Here is a 20,397-nt window from a genome sequence, read left to right as displayed (position 1 = left end):
GGCCATGCTAAACTGGATTTAGTTGTATGTGGAATATCGAGGTTGTATCTAATATTGGTTCCAGTTAGGGTAGATCCATTGCAATGAATGAGGTGTTAGACTTGGCTAGAACCCAATACTACAATCCTCTGAGTTTTAACCATGCTTAGCCAAAAAATTCACAGGAAAATATAGTGGGTGATAGCTCACCCCATTTCAAAAACCATTTCCAACATGGTTCTTTCTAGATATTTGGGATTTGAATTTAATAGGCCCTAGCCAGCATGGTCAATCGATACAAATGCAGGGAGCTTGAGTCCAAAACATTGGCAGAACACCAGGCTGTGGAAGGCTGCTTCTGAAGAACTCTGCTGTAGCCCCGTGTTTTAATAGTCCTTTTCCAACATCCCCGTAAAGCCTAAATCAATACGCTAATTTCAGTGAACAACACAGTTCTCTGCTGTAGCCTGCTTGCCCATCTAAAAGATAAATATATTACATGCTGGAAATAAATATAATTTAATTTACAACGTGGAAATAATTCCACATAGAGAATATAAGAACCAGCTAGATCAAGAATTACTGGTTCAATACCATTCAAGAGAAAATGACAATTGTTTGCATTCATCAGTATTCATGAGTCAGATCCAAGGATGTCCTTCTGTTTGTGCAAGGGACTGTTATATCCAGCAGAAGCTCCTCCTGGAAGAATAGAAGGATGCAATCTCTGCTGACTCCTCCTTTAGTCCCTAGTGACACCTCTTCCTATGCTTTTCTGGATGGTGTCCCAACACTTCAAAGCACCTTTTCAAAGGACACAGGAGACTGCATAGGGGAAGGAAGATTTGGTGAATAATCTCTCTCTACCTCCCTTTTCTGCAGTGGGAGCATCCTGTGAATAGAGTTCCATTCGTGGGAACTCTGGATCTAACCCAACAACTGTAGGATTCCCACACAGATGCTTGTTGACCTTCCTGGAAAGGGGGAGGCTCCATTACGTACTTTCTTCAGGAAACATGAAAGATTTCAGGATGCTAAGCCAATTTTTCCTGCAAACAGTTTTTGCATATAATTTTAGCAGACCATGTTGTACAGCCTTCTTACGATATTCAGTGGTTTTCAGTGTGTGTTGTCTGGGCTGCTTCAGAAACTTATCAGAGATTCTTCAGTTGTGGCTTGCTCATTAGCACTGATCCTCTTCTGCAAAGCGCAGCTGACGAAAGTGGTCAAGTTAGGCCACTGATGCTGCTTTTGGTCACTGAAAAGTAATTTTAACCTTAGTGTTCCAACCTGCTGCTATTCTTCTAGCTTCAAATCATATTGTAGTAAAGCATTAAATTAAGACAAAGCATAGTTAGCAAAATAGAATTCAAAATCTCCAATTTGTGTCTTTCTATTGTTAAGCAATAGTTAAAAAGCAAGGACAGCAAAACTCTGACCAGTCAAAATAGAAACCCTATGCAAGTTCTTACAAAGAAGGGAGAACTTAAATAGGATAGTGCCAAACAAAACAGTTTCCAAATTAAAAATTTAAATAAAATAATCTAAATGTAACATCCAATTTGAAGATGCAAATATGTTGCAATCAGTAGCTAAATTATGAGAACTCCCCTGCTTCCAGAATGAAGGCCCTTGCTCATTATATGCAACCTACTAGGGATCAGAAATGAAAATTTGCTTCAGATCAAAAGACCTGAAATCAAAAGGTGCAGGAAACAATACGAAAAACTGTGGCATGCTAATAAAAAATGCGCATGATATGCTCAATTCCACTAAGGTGGTTGGGGCTCTTTCAGTTTTGTTGCCTCTGCTTATTACTGCCACTTCGCAGAGTGTTGTTGTTGCATGCTGTCATCTTTCACTTATGGAGACCCTATGAATGAGTGACCTGCCCTTGACAGCTCTGCTCAGCTCTTATAAACACAAGGCATGGCTTCCTTTATGGACGTGAGCCATCTCATATTTGGTCTTCCTTTTCTTCTTCTTCCTTCAGATTTAGCAAGCAATGATTGCCTTCTGCAGCAAGTTTCACCTTCTGATGTGCTGAAAGTATGACAACCTTTATTTTGTCATTTTTGCTTCAAGGGAAAGTTCTGTTTGAGTTGATTCAGGACACACGTGTTTGCTTTCTGTCAGTCCAGGGTATTCAAAAAATGTCCTCCAGCACCATGTTTTGAACCCATCATTTATCTTCACACAGAGACGTAAGTATATTTCAATAACATGTACACATTATCTCACATACTTCTCAGGAATAATCATCTGAATAATATCAATTATACTTTTGAAATTGCCAGACTTGTCTAATATTGCAATTGGCATCTGTTTGTTACTAGTGAACTTATGAAATGGAAGAATAAAGAAATGAAAAATCTAAAAGCCCCGGTATTTGTAATATGGCTCTCAAATTCAAATAGAAAAAACAATGGGAGGTAACTATTTATGGCAATTTGGCTTATCAAAGCAAAGAATCCCTTAAAGCTGTTCCTGGTAAGGTTAGTATCTTGGCAAGTTTTGAAGCCTTGCAAATAAGTGATTTTTTCACCATCTAAGGAAAGATGAAGCCGTATTCATGTTAAAAATCTGTGGATGATGATTCCTGGATCAGACCTTTCTGCAATTTTGAAGAGTTCTTTAGAAATAGTACCATTGCAAAGCACTTCTACCTCACCCTGTTTTAGTTATAACTTTCTAACTTTCACAGTATGGTTTTAAAACAAAAGCAGAGAGCCTGGGAGTAAGAAGCTTACTGAAGTGATTTCATCTAATCAGTGAAAGCAGATGAGACTTGATAAAAGAAATAATGCAATTTAAAATTATCCACAGATGCATCAGGAACTTGCAAACATAAAACCAAATTACCCTTAAATGTGCTAGAAATGTTTTCTGTTCTGCAATCTTTTTGAGTATACTTTAGTATATTTTTATTCATTTAGTGAAAATGCCATGGAATATCTTAGTCTGATTTTTGATACAGTACTATTTCTTTTATTTAAACACCATGCAAATGTAAATTTGCTGCTACTGCAATAGCAAATATCAAATGTTATGGAAAAATTGAAACCATGGATAATTCAGGCATGGCTAATGCAGTTACTGGACCTGATAATGAGCAAAACATTGTTTGCTTGCTTGCTTGTTTCAGGGTACTGATGGTAACACACTCTAAACTCCGTGGTTTCATGGCAATGTTGAATAGCATGGAAGACAAAACAGACCCCTTAGGAACTCCATGCTGAATAATCCACAGGGCTGAACACTATTCCCCAAGTATCACATTCAGGAGATGGCCATCCAAGTTGGAGCAGAATTGTTGACCAAAAGGTCCATGTCCTGGTGTTTATGACTCAAAATCACACAACAGGGAAGTTTTTCTTTTTTAAAAGTTTTATTCTCAGGCATAACACGGCTGCCAATTAATCATGCCAGCATGGCACACCCAAGCAGTCCTTGATTTGCCATTTTATACATTGTTAAGTGAAGGGTTACACGTAACACAGTTAACACTTACTAATAGGTTACAGAGGTGTGCCCTTTTCCCCTGCTTATAAGTAGAAATAAGATGTTCTAAAGGTGAGAGGGAATGTCTCTCAGAGACAGAAAGAGGATGGGGTGTAATTTTGGAAAGAGGAATAATGTGTCAATTGTTCTTTTGTTCTAGCTGCGATTGGTCATGCTTCAACTGGTCTAATTTGAGATACAGCCTGAACAGTTCAGCTACAGTTCAGGGAAAAACATATGCTGCTCTCTAAAAGCAGAGCTTCCTCTAGCCAGCAATGTCTAGCTTTTGCTAATGATTGCATGATCTACCTACATAATTTTATAGGTACTGTTTTGCTCCTCAGAACCTCTGCAATGCATCCCCATTGCACCATGTCTACATTCAAGCACTTTGTCCACATCCTCAAGCTGTGCCAACTGAAAGTCCTTCAGTAAAATCAAAGCAGGCTGTACTCTGGATATCTCCACTGATTCAACTGCCATAACTCTGAAGTTCATGTCCTTTTATTTCATTGTTCTCAGTTTCAGGGCATACCATGGAGCTGTATAAACTCTACAACAAAGAGTACTTAGGAGTGATCATGTCAACCACCTGGATTATTTCTGCATTCCACAGCATGACCAGGGCTTTGATAGGAACGCCAGCCATGTTAGCCAGAAAATCCCTCAAAGCTGTCTGGGGGAAAACCCTCTGGATTCATCACATTCTAGGGACGGACCATCTTAATAGTTCCCCCACCCTTGAGGAGGGGAAAAGCTGTCCTCAGTCTAAATCTCAGGAGGTGGTGATCTGACCATGACAAAGGGGCTGCATGAAAGTCCCCTATGCTCAGAGCACCATCCTCATATCTGGCCAAGGACATCAAGTCTATAGTATGTCCTGCCACATGTACTGGGCCAATGACATGTTAGGACAGTCTCATGGTTGTCATGGTAGCCATGAATTCTCAAGCCTCAGGATGAGGGAACCAACAACCTGGGAGACTCCAATATCACACCAAGACTACCTCCATCTACTCAGGTAGGGAGACTGATGGATCAAAGGGTGGATGGTATACCTCTAGAATCCCTACTCTGCCTCACTGGCCCAACGAAAGGTGCAAACACTCCAGACTAGTCAAGGGACAGGCAGGGTGCCTGGAGAGAGCAACTGAACCCTTTTACACTATAGCAACCCATCTTCCCTGGCCTTCATGTCTACCCTGACGCTGAATCATGTACCTTGGTGGACACAACTTAGGAAAGACTAATTTTTCCGTTTACCCACCCAGGTTTTGGTTATATATGCCAAACTGGCTGCCTTGTCTACAATTACATCGTGGATGAGGGAGGTTTTCTGCACCAATCTGTCATTTAAAAGCAGCATCCTGACACCTGAGGGCAGGTTGACCTGGCAACCATCAAATCCAAACAGTTAGGTTCCTTTTTAAAAGTTGGAAGCATATTTGGGCATCTGAAGATTGGGGTGTTTCCACCCAAATCAAATAAGGGTGTAATCTTATGTGTGTTTAGACAGCAAACACAACAGCGACTTCCAGCCAACTCAACTGGGTTCGACACGGTGGGAGCTGCAGGCTTTTTTTCTTTCTAGGCATGTATAGAATTACGGTTTTTACGGTTCCTCCACTGCAACACAGAACACCGATAACGTACCTATAATGGCTTCACTGGGATTCAGAGCGGCCGCTGAATTGTTCTCCATCTTGCCTAACGCGCCGACGGATCCGCAGCAAAAGCCGCTTCCTTGGGTCTCCTAGCAACCAGGTGGGAGGAGGCGCGGAGACGTAAGCCAGGCGCGACGGGACCCGACCGGGATCATGTGTCATGACTTCGCGTCTCGGTCCTGGTTGTGAAGGCGGAGAAGAGGGCGGCTTCTGCGCCCGGAGGGAGGCGGAGGCCTGCAGCAGGATGCCGGAGTACTGGGGGTGAGGCTATTTGAGTTTCCTCCTGTTCTTGGCAGCGGCGTTTATGTGCCCCCGTCTGCTTGAAGTTGGGCTGCGTAAACGGGGAGGGGGGGAGGTGCGGCGGCGGCCGAGCCCTTCTCTCCCCGTCTGCGGCGCCTCAGCCCCCAAGCCCATTCTTCGGGCGCAGGGGCCCATCCCCATCCCCATCGCCGGTGGGACAGGGACGAAGCGGGAGCGCCTATGTTCGCTTATTCCGACGGCGAGCGAAGGGAGGAGCGGAGTCGGGGCGGGGGGGGGGGTCTCCGAGGGGTGTGGCACCGTCAGATCCGGCCGCGGAATGCTTTCCTTTGTATTTGTCGGTGGCATCTCCATATGGTTTGTAAGACGTAGCTTAATACCATAAAATGTTATAGCCTAGTAAAATATAACGTTTTTCTTAACGGGGGCCTTTGCCTTGACCAGAGTTAAGCCTCCTGAGCTGTCCAGCTGTCTCTGTCCGCCCGGTAGTTGGTCCCTTGGACTGGAGAAGCGGCTCTACGTGTTTGTTTGTATAGGGAGCGGGGGAGAGGGGAAAAGAAACGCACGCACTTTTACAGAGAATGTGTTAATGGAGCAGTCGCCCTGCTTCCCGCTTCCCCAACCTGGCGCTCTTCAGCTGTGCTGGACTATAACTCCCGGAATCCTGGCTAGAGGATGCTGAGAGTTGTAGCTCCGCACCTGTGAAGGGCGCCAGGTTGAAGAACGCTGCGCTACTTTCTGGTTTGTATATCCTCTTAACACTGAGATGTTGACCCTCTTTCATGTCAAGGACCATTTTGGAGAAGCCCTGAAGGGCAAAAATACCAGCGAATTTTAGCTAAAGCTCTTAAAGCCAGTAATGGAAACTTAGAAGAGACATTTCAGCCTAAATTTAGCGTGGCATGAAAAACTGCACAAAAGTGTGGAAGTCACCAAAGAATCAGTGAGGCCAAAGGAATGGGACATGGTAATGGAGTTTGGCTAGAAGAATAGGACGTGGTCATCTGAGGAACCATTGGGACCCCAGGAGGGCAAGGTTTGACCCTCGGGCCATATCTCTTAGGTTGAACATAATGCTTTTCCAGGTAATAGGAAACCACATGTGTTCCAGCCTTGAAATGGCTTCTTACCATTAGTTCTTTTTGAAGGAGGTGCATGCTTCTGTGCAGTTCTGTGTTCTTCTGACAAATGCTGGATTCTAAAAGTAATTTATTACCTGTCCAGAATGGGGTGACAGAAACCTTTATGCCTGAACTTGGAGGAGGATGGGCTAGAGATATAAGAATTGTAACTGCCTTGTGGTTTTACTTCAGAAATGGGTGTTTTCATGTTATTTTTTTCTTCTTGTGAGTATAAGATAAATTAACCAAGTTTAGCCTGATGAGATCTGAGCTAGCAGTGTCTGATCAATAAAGGGATGTTGGGGGGCAATGGTAGGCAGTCCAATGAAAATGTCAACCCAATATGCAGCTGCTGTAAGAAAGGCAAGCTCAATGTTAGACGTAATTAAGAAAGGAACTGAAAATTAATCTGTCAAAATTGTACTCCCCTGATACAAATCTCTGGAGTGGCTGCACTTAGAATATTGTGTCCAGTTCTGGTCTCTACAACTGAAAAAGGACATTATTGAGTTGCGAAAAGGACAACTAAAATGATCAAAGGGTTACCATATTCCAGTTAGAAAAAGGGTAAGGGAGACCTCTCTTTTCCATAATACAAGTTCCCGTAATCACCAATGAAGCTGACTGGTGACACATTCAGCACAGATAAAAAGAAGTACTTCTTCACACAGGTAATAGTTAAATTGTGGAATTCACTGCTACAGGAAGTAGTGATGGCTACTAATTTGGATTGCTTTAAAATGCTGTTCGACAAATTCATGGAAGGGAAGGCTGTCAAAGTCTATTAGCCTTGTTGGCTATGTGCTACCTCCATTATCACTGGCAGTGTGCCTGCATATGTTAGTTGCTGAGGAATTTGAGCAGGTGGAACTCTTGTTCCCATCCTGCTGAAGGGATCCTGTGGACAGCTGGTTTGCCACTGGGTGAATGGAGTGATGGACTGGATGGACTACTGGTCTGATCCAGCATGGCTGTTCTTATATTCTTAAGAGGTACTTTTGGTCTACAGTATTTTAAAATGGAGCCAGTGTGGCAAAGTGGTTAAGAGCATGGGACTGGGACTCAGACAATCTGGGTTCTAGTCCCCGCTCAGCCATGGAGCCAACTGGGTGACTTTGGGCCAGTCACAGACTCTCAGCCCAACCTACCTCACAGGGTTGTTGTTTTGGGGATAAGATGGAGAAGGAGAATGATGTAAGCTGCCTTGAGCCCTTTGTAGGAAAAAGGCAGGATATAAATCGAAAAATAAATAAATAAAATCTTGTGACCAACAGTCACTACATTTTGTATTTTACAATTTTCTTTCAATACATTTTTGTATTCATAGGATACTTAATTCACAGGCTCTCCTACACTAGAACCATTCAAAATGCAACTGGACACCCATCTGAGAGGGATGTTTCAACTCAGTGTCCTGCACTGAGCAGCGGGTGGACCTCAGAGCCTTCTGGCCCCTTCCAACTCTACTATTTATGATTCTGTAAATGACTTAGTCTATTTGTTAAAGTACTTCTTAAATTAGGTGCCAATAGAGTCTACTGAAATCTAAAGCTGTGTGTCCTAGTATCAGTATATAGATCTTTGTACAGAGTTATGCAGTAGTTTATAAGAAATGAATAATAATTGCAGTGGTGACTGTTTGTTCTAATAGAGCAATGTTAATTGTATTTATTAGGCATTCTCCAAATGAGAGAAGTTGCTTTCTTCTTGGATGTTGAGCTAAAGCAGTTTATCATGGGCCAACAGCTGTCAGGTCAGACGCACACTGTTATTAACAAGCTTCCAGAAAAAGTCATCAAACATGTAACTCTGGTTCGAGAAAGTGGCTTCTTGACATATGAGGAATTTTTGGGAAGAGTAGCTGAACTAAATGACATGTAAGACTTCTTTTGTTGTTCTTTTATACATCTTTGCAGAGTAAATGACCTGCAGCATCTGGAGATCTTTTGGGGGGGAGGTTTGTGCACCTCTTTATAAAAGATGAAGCACTTGCATATTCTACAAGTGTTGTAGAACTATGCTAGATAAGAAGTTCAATTGAAATAATAAATACTCCATACTTTTTTCATTTCACAGATGTAAGGGGGCTTTTTTAGCAATTAACATTCACCAAAGAAATGTGCATGTTTATAAAATTTAACAAGGTAGCCTTCTTAGTCTGCTAGTATCTCCTTAAAAGACCTTGCTGCCTGTTTGTGAGTGTGGCTTACCAGGAATGGGTAGTCACAATTGAATTATACCTTTAACAAATATGTTAAACACTTTGGATAGCTGTTGATATAAGCTGGGGTTGGCCGCTTTTATCAGATTTTTTTTTTTTTTTTGGCAACGTTTTTAAAACCAAACCTGCCATAAAAAGATATGATTTCCCTGTCAAAGGTATTTATTGGATATAGTTTGATAGTTCCATAATCCTCTAAGCAGCACCACTGGAGGTTCAACAAAATTAATATACCATATATTTGCTAAAACTTCAGAGAGTTGCAGTTAAACTAATAACTTTTCAGAGATTCCCCCATTCTACTTCAGTCTCTGGTGCAACAGTTCACATGTTTCAGCAAGGAGCTTTCTCAGGTGGGAAACCTTTCTCAGCCCCATTGCACACAATCGAACCTCATAAATTAAAGTACCATAATAATTGCTAATAAACTGTAGATAAAATAAAGCTGAGTATAGTATAAATTGAGTGTCTACACTTACTATGAACTGGATCCATAAAGGGCAGAAATTAGATTGGATATCTAATTTCTAATATGGACTGAATTATGTTTTAATACCTACTACATAATTGAACTGCATTAATATTAAATATTTTCAGCACTGCCAAGTTAGGTTCTGGCCAGGACAAGCATCTTTTGTTTGAAGTGCAGCCAGGTTCAGATGCTTCTGCTCTCTGGAAGATGGCTGTTCGTGTAGTATGTACTAAGGTAAGTTTATCAAAGTATTTAACTTTTTAATTCAATATCAAAATATAATCCAGAGACTATCATTGAACTTTGTGTCTAACTCCAGCTAGGAGAAAAGATAAGTTTTGTAATTGTTTTTAAAATGCCAGTACTTAACTTGCTGTGATTGTAATGCAACCTTTATACTGTAGTTTTAATGCAACTCAATATGAAGGGGGGAGACTAAATAGATAGTGGTTCTTCACCTTGGGAACTCATGGTCCATGTTTCAATTATGTACACATTTATAAACAAACAGTGTTGAGAACAAATAGTAAGGAGTTAACATTAAAATGCTGAGATTGCTTTCTGTATATTTAGATAAACAAGACAAGTGGCATTGTCGAAGCATCAAGAATCATGAACTTGTATCAGTTCATTCAACTTTATAAAGATGTCACAAGTCAGGCAGCAAGTGTTCTTGTGCAGAACACTGCATCAGAAGGAGCTGCAGAGGATCTGTCATCTGTTGCATCTTGTCAGGCCAGCATTTGGATGGGAAGGTATCTGAGCGTGCTAAGAGATTAATTAGTGTTTGAATGTATTTTTCTCAATTGTGCATGTATATTCAAAGAAATATATGTGTATAAAGGAGTATTTTGCACAGACCAAACCTGTAGTGCTAGATCTCTAAGTCTTGCAGCTCAGCTTGGAGAATATTAATAGTTACAACCTTTTCTGTCTCTGTGAGTATAAGGACTTTGTTTAAGTGAGGATTCTCTTGTCCTTCAAAGCATCTGCATCAAGTACCAAAGAAGTAAAGGTACCGGTTACAAATTAAATTTAACTTCCTTATAATGCTATGGTGCATAATACTGCTTGGGAAATACAGATCTTCTTGTGGAAAGACTTGTGTATTGAAGATGATCCACTTTACAACAGCAGTACATTATTTGTCATGTATATATATTTGCTTTCATTCTCAGGGCTTTGCCACCTTTCCTCTGAATATTATCTGTTTCCATCTTTCCATGTATAGTGATTCTTAAATGATACATGCACAAGCAGTTTAGTGGAGAGGTTGCATAATGTCCTTATATTTGCTTTTAAAGACTAAGGCAACTACAAATAGAGCTGAAGTTTAATGAACCCATTCTTATTATCCAGACACTTCTTTCCTGGCTTCCATAAGATCTACTTGCTTCTTTTGGAGCTTTCATTATATCATTGTAAGTCTTGTTGTAAGTTTGATTATTGGTACTATTGTCCCAGTTTTGAGTTGGCTTGGAGTGAGGCATGATAACAGTGGAGATTGCAGCCACTGCACCTTGCTGCAGCCATTAGGTGGAGCCAAGCCTCTGAATTCAGGGGCATTTAGAGTGGGTGTGGTAGGAACGGGCCCTTACAGTGTATTCTCTCTGCAACGATTCAGATTTACATCTTTTAGATGGGGGATGAAGAGCTGGGGGTTCTGACTTGGTCTAGGACCAGCCAGCCCCCACGTAAGTAATGGTTTGAACTCAAATCCTGTTTAGTCATCCATTTCTAAACCATATTTTTCAGCAGTTATTTGTGCCTTCTTCCTATGCTTTGATACTTAATGTGTCCTTGGTTCTTTTGCTCATGCTAAACTATTCTAAAAGGAACAAAGAATTAGAGATTGTCATTGTCTTTGAATGCCATATTCCTAGCTTTTTCAGTGGTGGCCCCCAGTTGTACAATGTGTTCCCCAGAGAGGCTTGCCTGGTACATACATTATGATCTTTTTGGCACTAAGTGAAGACTACTTTATTTTCCTGGGCTTTTTAGTCATTCAAATTTTAAACATGTTATCTGTGTCAGTGGTATAAGCAGACTAGCAGTCTTGGGTACTGTTAATAGTGTTTTAGTATGCTCTTGTGTATTACCTTTTTATTTTATGAACTGTCCAGAGAGCTTTTGTTACTGAATAATAGATATCAGTGGTCTGGCCATCTAGAAGATCAAGGAAGTAATCTTTGAACATTGTGGATTTGCAGGACTGTATTGCCTTGTGTTGGTGTAAAGCAGATCATAATAGTTGTAGCATATTTACCTATGATGCAGCTGTAACATTAGAACTGTTCTGCCGTGCTACAGATCCTGATCCAAAGCATGAAGAAAGTGAGGAAAGCTGTATAAACATAACCTAGGCCAAATGCTGTTGGGGGAGGTGCAGAACAGTTTTGTACAGCTTGAGACATACCTGTAGTATGATTCAACCGTTAACACCCTGTGAAATAGACAAAAAATCTAAACACATTACTAATCAGGGTGATAGATTCTTGCTGTGTTTGTATTACATTGTTAATCTGAACTAAGAAAGCTAATTAAATGAGTCAGAACAAAAGTCAGAGCTGTCTATTTTGCCTTGTTCCACTTACGTTCTTTGCTGTTTATATTTTGGCATATGAAACTTCCCACTTAGGAAGGTCATCAGCTGTCACCTGGAAGACTTGCAAAAACCATGAACTAGCTCATAGATGATATCCTGTTTTGCTAGCGGCTAACATCAGCATCTGTTTTATTATAGGTACACATACTGATGCATGTTTGCTAGCAGTTAACTTAGAGCAAATGTAAGCAAGGCATCATTTAAAAGCCAAGGAATATGGAGAGGGAGAGGCTTTGAGAAGAAAATAGGTACACAGTTACAATTCTTGAGATAACATAATACATACAAAAGATGCTGTCTTAATTCCAACCTTGTTCATACATTTTTTCCAACTGTGATTTTAATGACTTAATGAAATTGCATGCAGAATTACCAGTGAGAGCTCAAAAACACTTCAGACATAGAGCAACTACACTAGGGGAAAATGGCAGTTGACAATGTAGCCATAAAAAGTGCTTAGCCTTTTTAGAATGCAGAGAAAACAGCAGTAATGTAAAATGTGTTTTTTGTTCTCCTGCACAAAAATGAGGCACCCAAGAAATTATTGTATGCAATTATTTTCATTTGGGCATTGGAATATCACAGCATAGTTCACTCAAGTATACACTGTAAAAATTCTATTTGTACCCTAGTTTCACATGCAGATTAGTTTTGTTGTTTAGTTTTTTTTTAGCTCTGAACATAAGTAGCAAAGCAAACCCTGTATGAAAATAATTTTGTAGTCTTTTTCAAGAAAAAAGAAATCTAATGACATTTCTCTGTTATTTAGGAGATACATATTACTTTGATACAGTTTAATATGAGTGACTTAGTAAATGTGTGGCTTGCAAACAGCTTATGCTGTCCAGAAATATTCACAGGCCCAACTGTGCTCTGCATCAGTGCCATGCCAGAAAGCTGTTGAAAGAAGGTACACAGATCACAGTGAAATAGCCATTTGTTCGGAAGTAGAATGAATCATCATGTGCGTGACACACACATTATTATATTGTATTTATATCTTGTCTTTCTTCCTCTTGCACAGACCTCATGGCAGCCTAATATATTCAGAAATTAATGTCGATACATAGAGATCAGAGGTAGATAGCCCACATGGAATGTGTACCAGTGTACTAAACACCCCCTTCTTGATTTGTGCACCATACACCAACTGTGTACATTCACCATATCCTGACTGATACATGCAGAGCAGCTGCTTTGCATCAGACTGGTCTCAAAGCATGCAGTAGGAAATTGCTGGATTAGAGCAATTGTGCTCCCTTTGCTTAGGAGAAGACAAAAATGGCTTCTACAAGTTGTACATAGTTCAGCTCAGAGATTGATATAATCCCATCTTCTTTTTTTGTCTTTCAAGAAAGTCAACGAGGCTTGCAAAATTCTCTTTCTCCTCTCAATCTTATCCTCACAACATCAACAACCCTGTGAGGTAGTTTAAGCTGAGAGTCTGTGACTGGTCTAATCACCCAGTTAGTGCCATGAATGACTCAGGACCAGAACTCCTATCTCCGGAGTCCCCATCTCACACTACAGCGCATTGGGTGCCACATGATTGGGTGGCAATTGTGAAGTATACACATTCACAATAAAAATCCTATGTTTTAACAAAAGAGACATTCCAAGACATGTTGAAATGTAAATTTTCCCAGTTCTCATTTTCTGTGACTGTGAATCCATAGTGCTCTTTGGTTTATAGGGTGAAACAGCTGACTGATGAGGAAGAATGTTGCATCTGCATGGATGGACGTGCGGATCTCATCTTGCCATGTGCCCACAGCTTTTGTCAGAAATGCATTGACAAATGGTGAGTTGTCTGACGCAGGCCCTGGCAGCTGCTGCATTGCCTTGAAATGCATTTCATCAGTTTCCTTAGACTATTCCTTTAATAGGACAGCTGAAACAATCTCTCCTCTTGTCAAAGGAAACATTGATCTTGGTAGGTACCATGGACTACAGGATGTATTTTGCAGGGTAATAGGTGAACTAGATTTGAACACGGGTATTGACTCTTTTTCGTGAGCATTTCCCTATTCTCTTAATTGGTAAACATTATCATGATAACATGCCTGACCTGTTGCTGACAAGTGGAGGGCATAACCTAATGGAAAGAAATATAATAAAAGGTCAATTGTAATTTTGTTATATCAATAATGTATTGATATTTATCAATAATAATAATTACATAATTATACTTAAATACAGTATATATACTGTATATATATTTAAATTAAATTGTAATTTAATACTATCACAAGTCAAAGCTTCAGTCATGTTTCTTGCCAGCAACAGTCTGCATGTATAGCTAAATAAAATTAAAATAGATGTGTTTAGTCAAAAGAAAATAGTTCCATCTTGAAGCTTTTGATCTGCTTTTAAGTACAGAAATACTTAATCTTAACCCAGGGAAAACAAACATTTATGAAAGCAGACGCAAAACAGATGCTCATTCAGGCATGGCTAGGCAATTCATGGGCTAAAAATTACACACAAGCCAGGTTTGGAATGTTTTCTGGCTTGTTTATGAAAGGTGATTCAAAGCAGAAATGGTGAGCAGGAGACAGCTCACCCACTCACTGCCACATGGTCCAGACTAACTATAGTTAGTAATACATGAGCCGGGCCATTCACTAATGATGCTTTGTGTTTCTAAATACCCTCCCTCCAGTTGTGTATATTGGCTTGTGTTCCATAGTAAAAACTGCAGCAGGGAAGATAACTTCTATAATTGTGGATAAGAACCATCTGCAGTGCAAAGCAAATTCAACTGGACCCTATTCCAAGCTAGGCTTTAGCAAATAGTCAACTAGACAAATAATCAGGCTTTCACAAATTAAAGCCTAGAATTTCGTGCCTGTTTTGTTTTGTTTTTTAAGAACAATAATCATTCCTCTATTCTGTCTTGATTACAAAGATAAATAGTATGGCCAATTCCACTTGAAAGCAGAATGGAATCCAAGGAATCTCTGACCTTGTTGGAACAAAACATTCATGCAAGTGCTCATGGAACTCCGTTGTTAATACTGCTTTCATTATTGGGCAACTTCTGGTCCTAAGAATGTATCCTTTAGGGATTTAAGCATTCCTAATTATCTTAAAAAGGTACTATTAGGGCCAGGCTAGACAAGATGTAAATCCCTGTAAAATATTTGGTCATGTTGCACGGTAGGGGCCATCAGAGCTGAAGAGGGGGGGTTAATTGTTCCTCCCTACCCAAGTAATAGCTTTCCTCCCATAGCAAATAACAGGTTGGTGGTGGGGGGGTCATAAGGATTAAAGAGGTATGGGGCCACAAGAAAGTGAGGCGGGTTCATTCTCTTTTCCTGCAAAACCAATATCAGTTACATAAAATTCACTCACACATCTCCCATACTGGGCTGACATCACTATTCTGGGTCATTCTTCTACATTAAGGCATTGAACTGGGCTACTGAAGTAATGTAGGTGCATGTTTTTTTCAGTGGATGCTGGTCACTCATGTTATATAAAAGTTTGAGCTTCTGATTCCTTATTCCCCACATGACAACAAAAACATATCAAACCAAAGTGCAATTATTAGAAATGATATCCTATCCAGTGAATACAGATAGTCATGGTTATTATCAACGTAACATTTTGAAAGGAAGAATGTCTTCTGCTTTGTTTTGCCTTCCCCACACAGGAGCGGTCGTCACAGGAGTTGCCCTATATGCCGTCTGCAGGTGACTGCAGCAAATGATTCTTGGGTGGTCTCTGATGCACCTACAGAAGAAGATATCGCAACCTACATACTCAACATGGTGGATGAGGCCGGCCAGCCTCACAGGCCCTGATGGTGATGGTAGCAATGATTCTGTGATTCCTAGACTTGAAACCTCTTAACACTTCATTTTCTTTGTTCCCTTTGCTTTGTTTACTCATTGTGTCAGTCACTGTAAGCTAAATCAGTAGTCTTTTAAAAAGTGTGTGAAACACAGTCTGCATTTATTTTTTTTTAATTTTCCTTTAAGTGGTGACATTTTATCAACTGGTGATGCTAAGCATTTTCTTACACTTTATGAAACACTGGAACAGCAAATATTTTAGTTTCAATATAGTTCTTTTGTGATGGTTCGTTCAAATTGCACTTGGAGAAATGGGGAAAAAACGTGGGTGGTTACAGAGGGCCTATTCAGTACTGCACTGAGAAGCAGTCCTTCATCAGGTGGGTGCAGGCCTGCCTCTGTGAATAGGAATCACTACAGTCGCTTTGTAAAATTCGGTAATTTGTGTTGCCCCCTTGTGGTAAATCATTGCCACTTTTAGTATTACATGTATTTGCTTCAGTAACTACTTGCTGTTGCAAGTTTTGTGATAGCAGTTATTTTGATAAATAACTGGATATTGAACTTCTGTTGAGAAAGAATAAATTCTCCAGGCAGCTTAAATTTAAGGCTTCCTCATCCATGATTGTCATAAGGTTGGATTCAGTAAAAGTTTCTGGGGATTGAAGGGCTTTTTCTGCCAGTGAAAGTCTTTTGATCCAGCAGAGCTTTTTGGTGGCTGTATAGGGTGGGAGGCCATTTTCACCAATTCTGTTCTCCGCCTGTGGTCTTGTCCTACCCACCAAAATGTGCCACAGATAGTTGAGGGACCTTCCAGAACAGGCAGGGTCATAGGGATAGGGGCTGCAACGGGAGGCAAGACTTGCCTCCTCCACTCCTTCCACTAGCAGAAGAGTACTTTGCAGAAAAGGAATTGAGGTTAGTTCCACTAGTGGATTAACACCATTGAATAAATGTGTGGTTATGTTCTTTACTGATGTGTCCAGAACTTACTGATCAGACCACCAAAGAGTTCTGGTTTCTGAGTATATATCATACAACTAGCTTTACCAGTTATGTTAGTTTGGCATACTTTGATTTCTTAGTTCTTATAAACCAGGCCTCTGTTTAAAAAGAAGTAGCTGTAAGTTGGTGACAACAAATAGTGCTTGACTCCCTTCTACAAGTGCTGTTTTAGTGCAGTGTGAGGAATTTACATCAGTTTCTCATCATTCTTGACCATTGATCATGTGGCTAATGTTGATGAGAACTGGGAGGCCAACATCTAGATAGTTACAAAGTTCTGATTCTTGCTTTACTGTCACATGACCTGTTGCATTTGTTCTTAATCTCTAATCTTATAATGCTTTTCAAAGACATTGATGTAAGGATGCATATAGCAGCCTGGCAGTGGGTTATTGGTGGCAATGGTAGGCATCTTTCAGGTCACTAATTTACACTGCTCATAATGTCCAGAGCAATATTGCAGGGGTATTGTGGGAAACTTGAGAGAGTAGCTTACAGACCCAGTCATCTGGTGTAAGGAGCAGGGCAAGTGGCCTGGCCAGAAGTGGTAGGTGTGGATGTTAGGCTTGATTGATGTAACACAGTCTTTTCTACATCCATTTGTATTTTTAAAGTGTTACAATTTTTGCCTTTATTTTGGGAGAGTTAATAACTTAAATTTTCATGAAGTGGCAGTATCATATTTGAGGTTGCCAGGTATTTGAGCATTATAAAATTGTTTTTTGTCATTCTCAGTGAACTTTTAAATATATATGAAGGTTAACACAAATCTTTTCAGATTTACAATGTTAGATAAAGCCGTTTTAAATTATGCCCAAGGTCCTAGGATTATGCACTTCAAAAATGACAAACATTTGTGGCTTATTAGAGGTTATCAGATGCAGTCCACACAGTTAAAGTATAGCAGAGGTTGTTTCTTTCTTTCCCTTCTAATGTGACATGCCCAAGGGCAGATTTGACAGCAATTCTTATTACTGCATCCAGGGAGAGCTTTGACTTACTGAATGCCAGTAATGGGTTGCAGTCCTGAAATGATTTACTTGGGAACATTTTTTCATTACACATTGATTATAAATAGGCATTGAAGTGCACAGTGAATATGAAGAGTATGGTTTGGTATTTCTCTGGCTATAAAAATAAAACCAACAATGAGTTCGAGTCATTCCCTACTTTCCAAAGTATTTGGAGCTGGTTGTGCTGCAGTAGATGTGCCTAATGCTTAACATCAGTGATTTAAAGAAACAGTGAACCATTCTTCCCTGATGAAGAGTTACCTTCATTTGACTTCACATTTTCTTACTGCAGCATAAACACTGAAGTATTAAATCAACCAGCTCTTTTTTCATGACAAACTAAAATCCTGCATTTGTGTCTGGAAAGTCTGATATGCCAGATTTTGAAGAGCTGAAAATTCCAAAACAATGGGTATTAAACCTATCACTTAGAAATACATGTGCACATGAAAGTGTCACATCAATGCTTGTAAATAGGTGTATAATTTATATACTTTCTAGTGTGTATAGCATTTTAAATAAATGTACACATTGGTGTATGTACTGTAATGTGTACCTTGTATATGTATGGAGGGCAGCCATGTGGACTTGGCCACTCTGGGTTTACTCTTCTGTGTCACTGTTGCTTTTCCTCCCTCCCTCTGTTACACTGTAGAGCTTTGCTTCCCACTAGCAGCAAAGGACTGCCAGTCCTCTGAAGCTGCATATGGAAGGGGAAATTTCCGGAGTATGTGGGGCAAAATCCAAGTTACCATGCTTGCTCAAGCCTTCTCACTATAAAGCAGGCAAGCACATAGCAAAATCACAAACGTGTAGATTAAAAATAGTATGTGCATTACTTCTGAAAAAACAATGAAACACTATAAAACTGTAGCTTAATTGCACATTGGAGATGAGATGATTTTGGTTTGGAAAAGTTGAATTGCTGCTTTTAGAACAAAAAATTGCATTCCCTTTTTTAGCATGAATGTGAATATTTCTTAAGAATTTGATAAAGACTGTTAATAGCTCTAAGCCTTCCATTGTATTATTATGAATTTTGTGCAATAAACACTTCAATTTCCTTCATCTTTGCCAGTGTTTTTTCTATTGGAAATCCAGATCTCAGCACAAGTGCGCGCGCGTGCGTGTGTGTGTGTTTTTAGAGAGAGAGAGGCCATACTGTTCATTTTATCTGTTTCCATATTCTCAGGTCCATGAGCGCATGGTTATGAAGCACCCTACTGATGCTCGGGCAAAGAAGAATGCATCTAAAGGAGTCATAAATCTGTTTATATGCCTCTGAATACTAGTTAGAGAGGAAGACAAGTGGGAGGCTAGAGCTCCCATCCTAACTTACTTGGGCAGCAGACCATTTACTATGTGCCTCGTTACTGCCTTTCCCCCCCAAGTGTTAAGTGTGTCTGAGTTACAGGAGTGTGACAGAAAAGGAGACCTATTTCTGAGCACACTTTGAAAATACCATTTGTTATTACTTTAAAAAATTATGCTTCATGTAACATACCTCTAAATATTTTAGTGAGCAAAATTCATAGATACTCAATTCAAACCATTTTGCTTGTTGAAACAGCAAATCTTTATATTTCCTCTTAGAATTAATGCAATGAAAGGATTCTGCAGTGTCAGTTTTTATCTTAGCATTCTAGCACACAAAGGCACAAAGTAGAAATACATTAAAACATAAGGAATAAAAAAATTGATGAGATTTCAACAGTTAACCTTCTAGCTTTGAATAGCCCAGCTACCAAATGCTAGCTACAATAAAAGGGGTTTTCTCTTCAAGAAGCACCTGTGGTTCAGTTCAAGGGAAAGATATTCTAATCTATTATTAAAGAACATGAATTCTCCAGAAAGTTCTCATAGCACAATCCTAAAGCAAGTTTTTACAGAACCTCTATGTTCAGTGGAACTTAATTTCTGTAAGAGGGCAATCCTATGCATGTATATATAGGAAAAAGTCCTACAACTCTCATACTGGCTGAGAAATGCTTAGAGTTGTACTTCGGTCTAAACATGCATAGGATTGCGGTTATAGTATGACCATGAATAAATCTAAAATGGAATAGAGCAGGAAAAAGAAAACAGATTGTTTAAAAACCAGGGTGTCTCTGTGCCTAATATACTCCACTGAGTAAAGACAAAAGAAAGACACACTAAAGGCATTAAGCATTTTAATTACTACTTACAAAAAACCAACCTAACACTAACCAATATTCTATAACAACCTTGAGGTGATTGTTGCCTTAATTCAAGTGAAAACTCAATGGGGTTTACTTCCCAGAAGACATGGACAGAACTGCATGGTTAAGTCTCAGGGTTCACAAAAAGACTAAAGTACAGTATGTGGTAAATATGTCCCATTAACTTTCTAGAGCAGTAAAATTTCAGTTAATATGAAATGATAAGGAGACGTAGCAGAATATGTAATGCAGTTATTTGCTATCCTGGAAGTGCTGGGATATTTTTGTATATCTAACAAACTTTGCAAAACAAAACTTGGAATCCAACTTTTCTGGGGGTGGGGGGAGCCTTGTTCAACCTTGGCCCATTCAGTTTCAAGAAAATTAGAATGTAACCAACCTTACATCCTGCAGTCATTACAGTGCAAGATAAATCTAAATGATCTCTGTTTGATGACAATAAATGTGAAGCATGCTTTCTGGTTAATGAAGCCAGGTAATGACTATATACAAATATAATCCAATAAACAATCTCAAATGTCAAACTAATATTGAACTGTGAGATGAACTTTCTGACTTTA

The 20,397-nt window shown here is 39.7% G+C and overlaps 1 protein-coding gene across 1 annotated transcript; it reads left to right on the top strand.

The window, feature by feature from the left end:
* Positions 1-5,296: 5,296 nt before the first annotated feature.
* On the top strand, positions 5,297-18,704 carry RNF141 (ring finger protein 141). The gene is made up of 6 exons (XM_044425548.1): positions 5,297-5,405; positions 8,199-8,400; positions 9,342-9,450; positions 9,790-9,971; positions 13,515-13,622; positions 15,477-18,704. Exons 2-6 carry the CDS (start codon positions 8,210-8,212, stop codon positions 15,625-15,627), a joined length of 741 nt encoding a protein of 246 aa, XP_044281483.1. The 5' UTR covers positions 5,297-5,405; positions 8,199-8,209; the 3' UTR covers positions 15,628-18,704.
* Positions 18,705-20,397: the final 1,693 nt, after the last annotated feature.

The sequence above is a fragment of the Varanus komodoensis genome, unplaced genomic scaffold (genome assembly GCF_004798865.1).
Source record: "Varanus komodoensis strain SLA01 unplaced genomic scaffold, ASM479886v1 scaffold16, whole genome shotgun sequence".
NCBI classification, from domain to species: domain Eukaryota; kingdom Metazoa; phylum Chordata; class Lepidosauria; order Squamata; family Varanidae; genus Varanus; species Varanus komodoensis.
Note: the sequence above shows the minus strand (reverse complement) of the source record. Positions and strands in the feature narration are given on the sequence as shown.

Bases quoted from the DNA above. Each gene is read 5' to 3' on its own strand.
- RNF141 (XM_044425548.1), top strand. From the start codon at position 8,210: ATGAGAGAAGTTGCTTTCTTCTTGGATGTTGAGCTAAAGCAGTTTATC. The intron at 9,451-9,789 runs GTAAGTTTATCA...CTGTATATTTAG, and splicing joins TTCGTGTAGTATGTACTAAG to ATAAACAAGACAAGTGGCAT. The intron at 13,623-15,476 runs GTGAGTTGTCTG...TTCCCCACACAG, and splicing joins CAGAAATGCATTGACAAATG to GAGCGGTCGTCACAGGAGTT.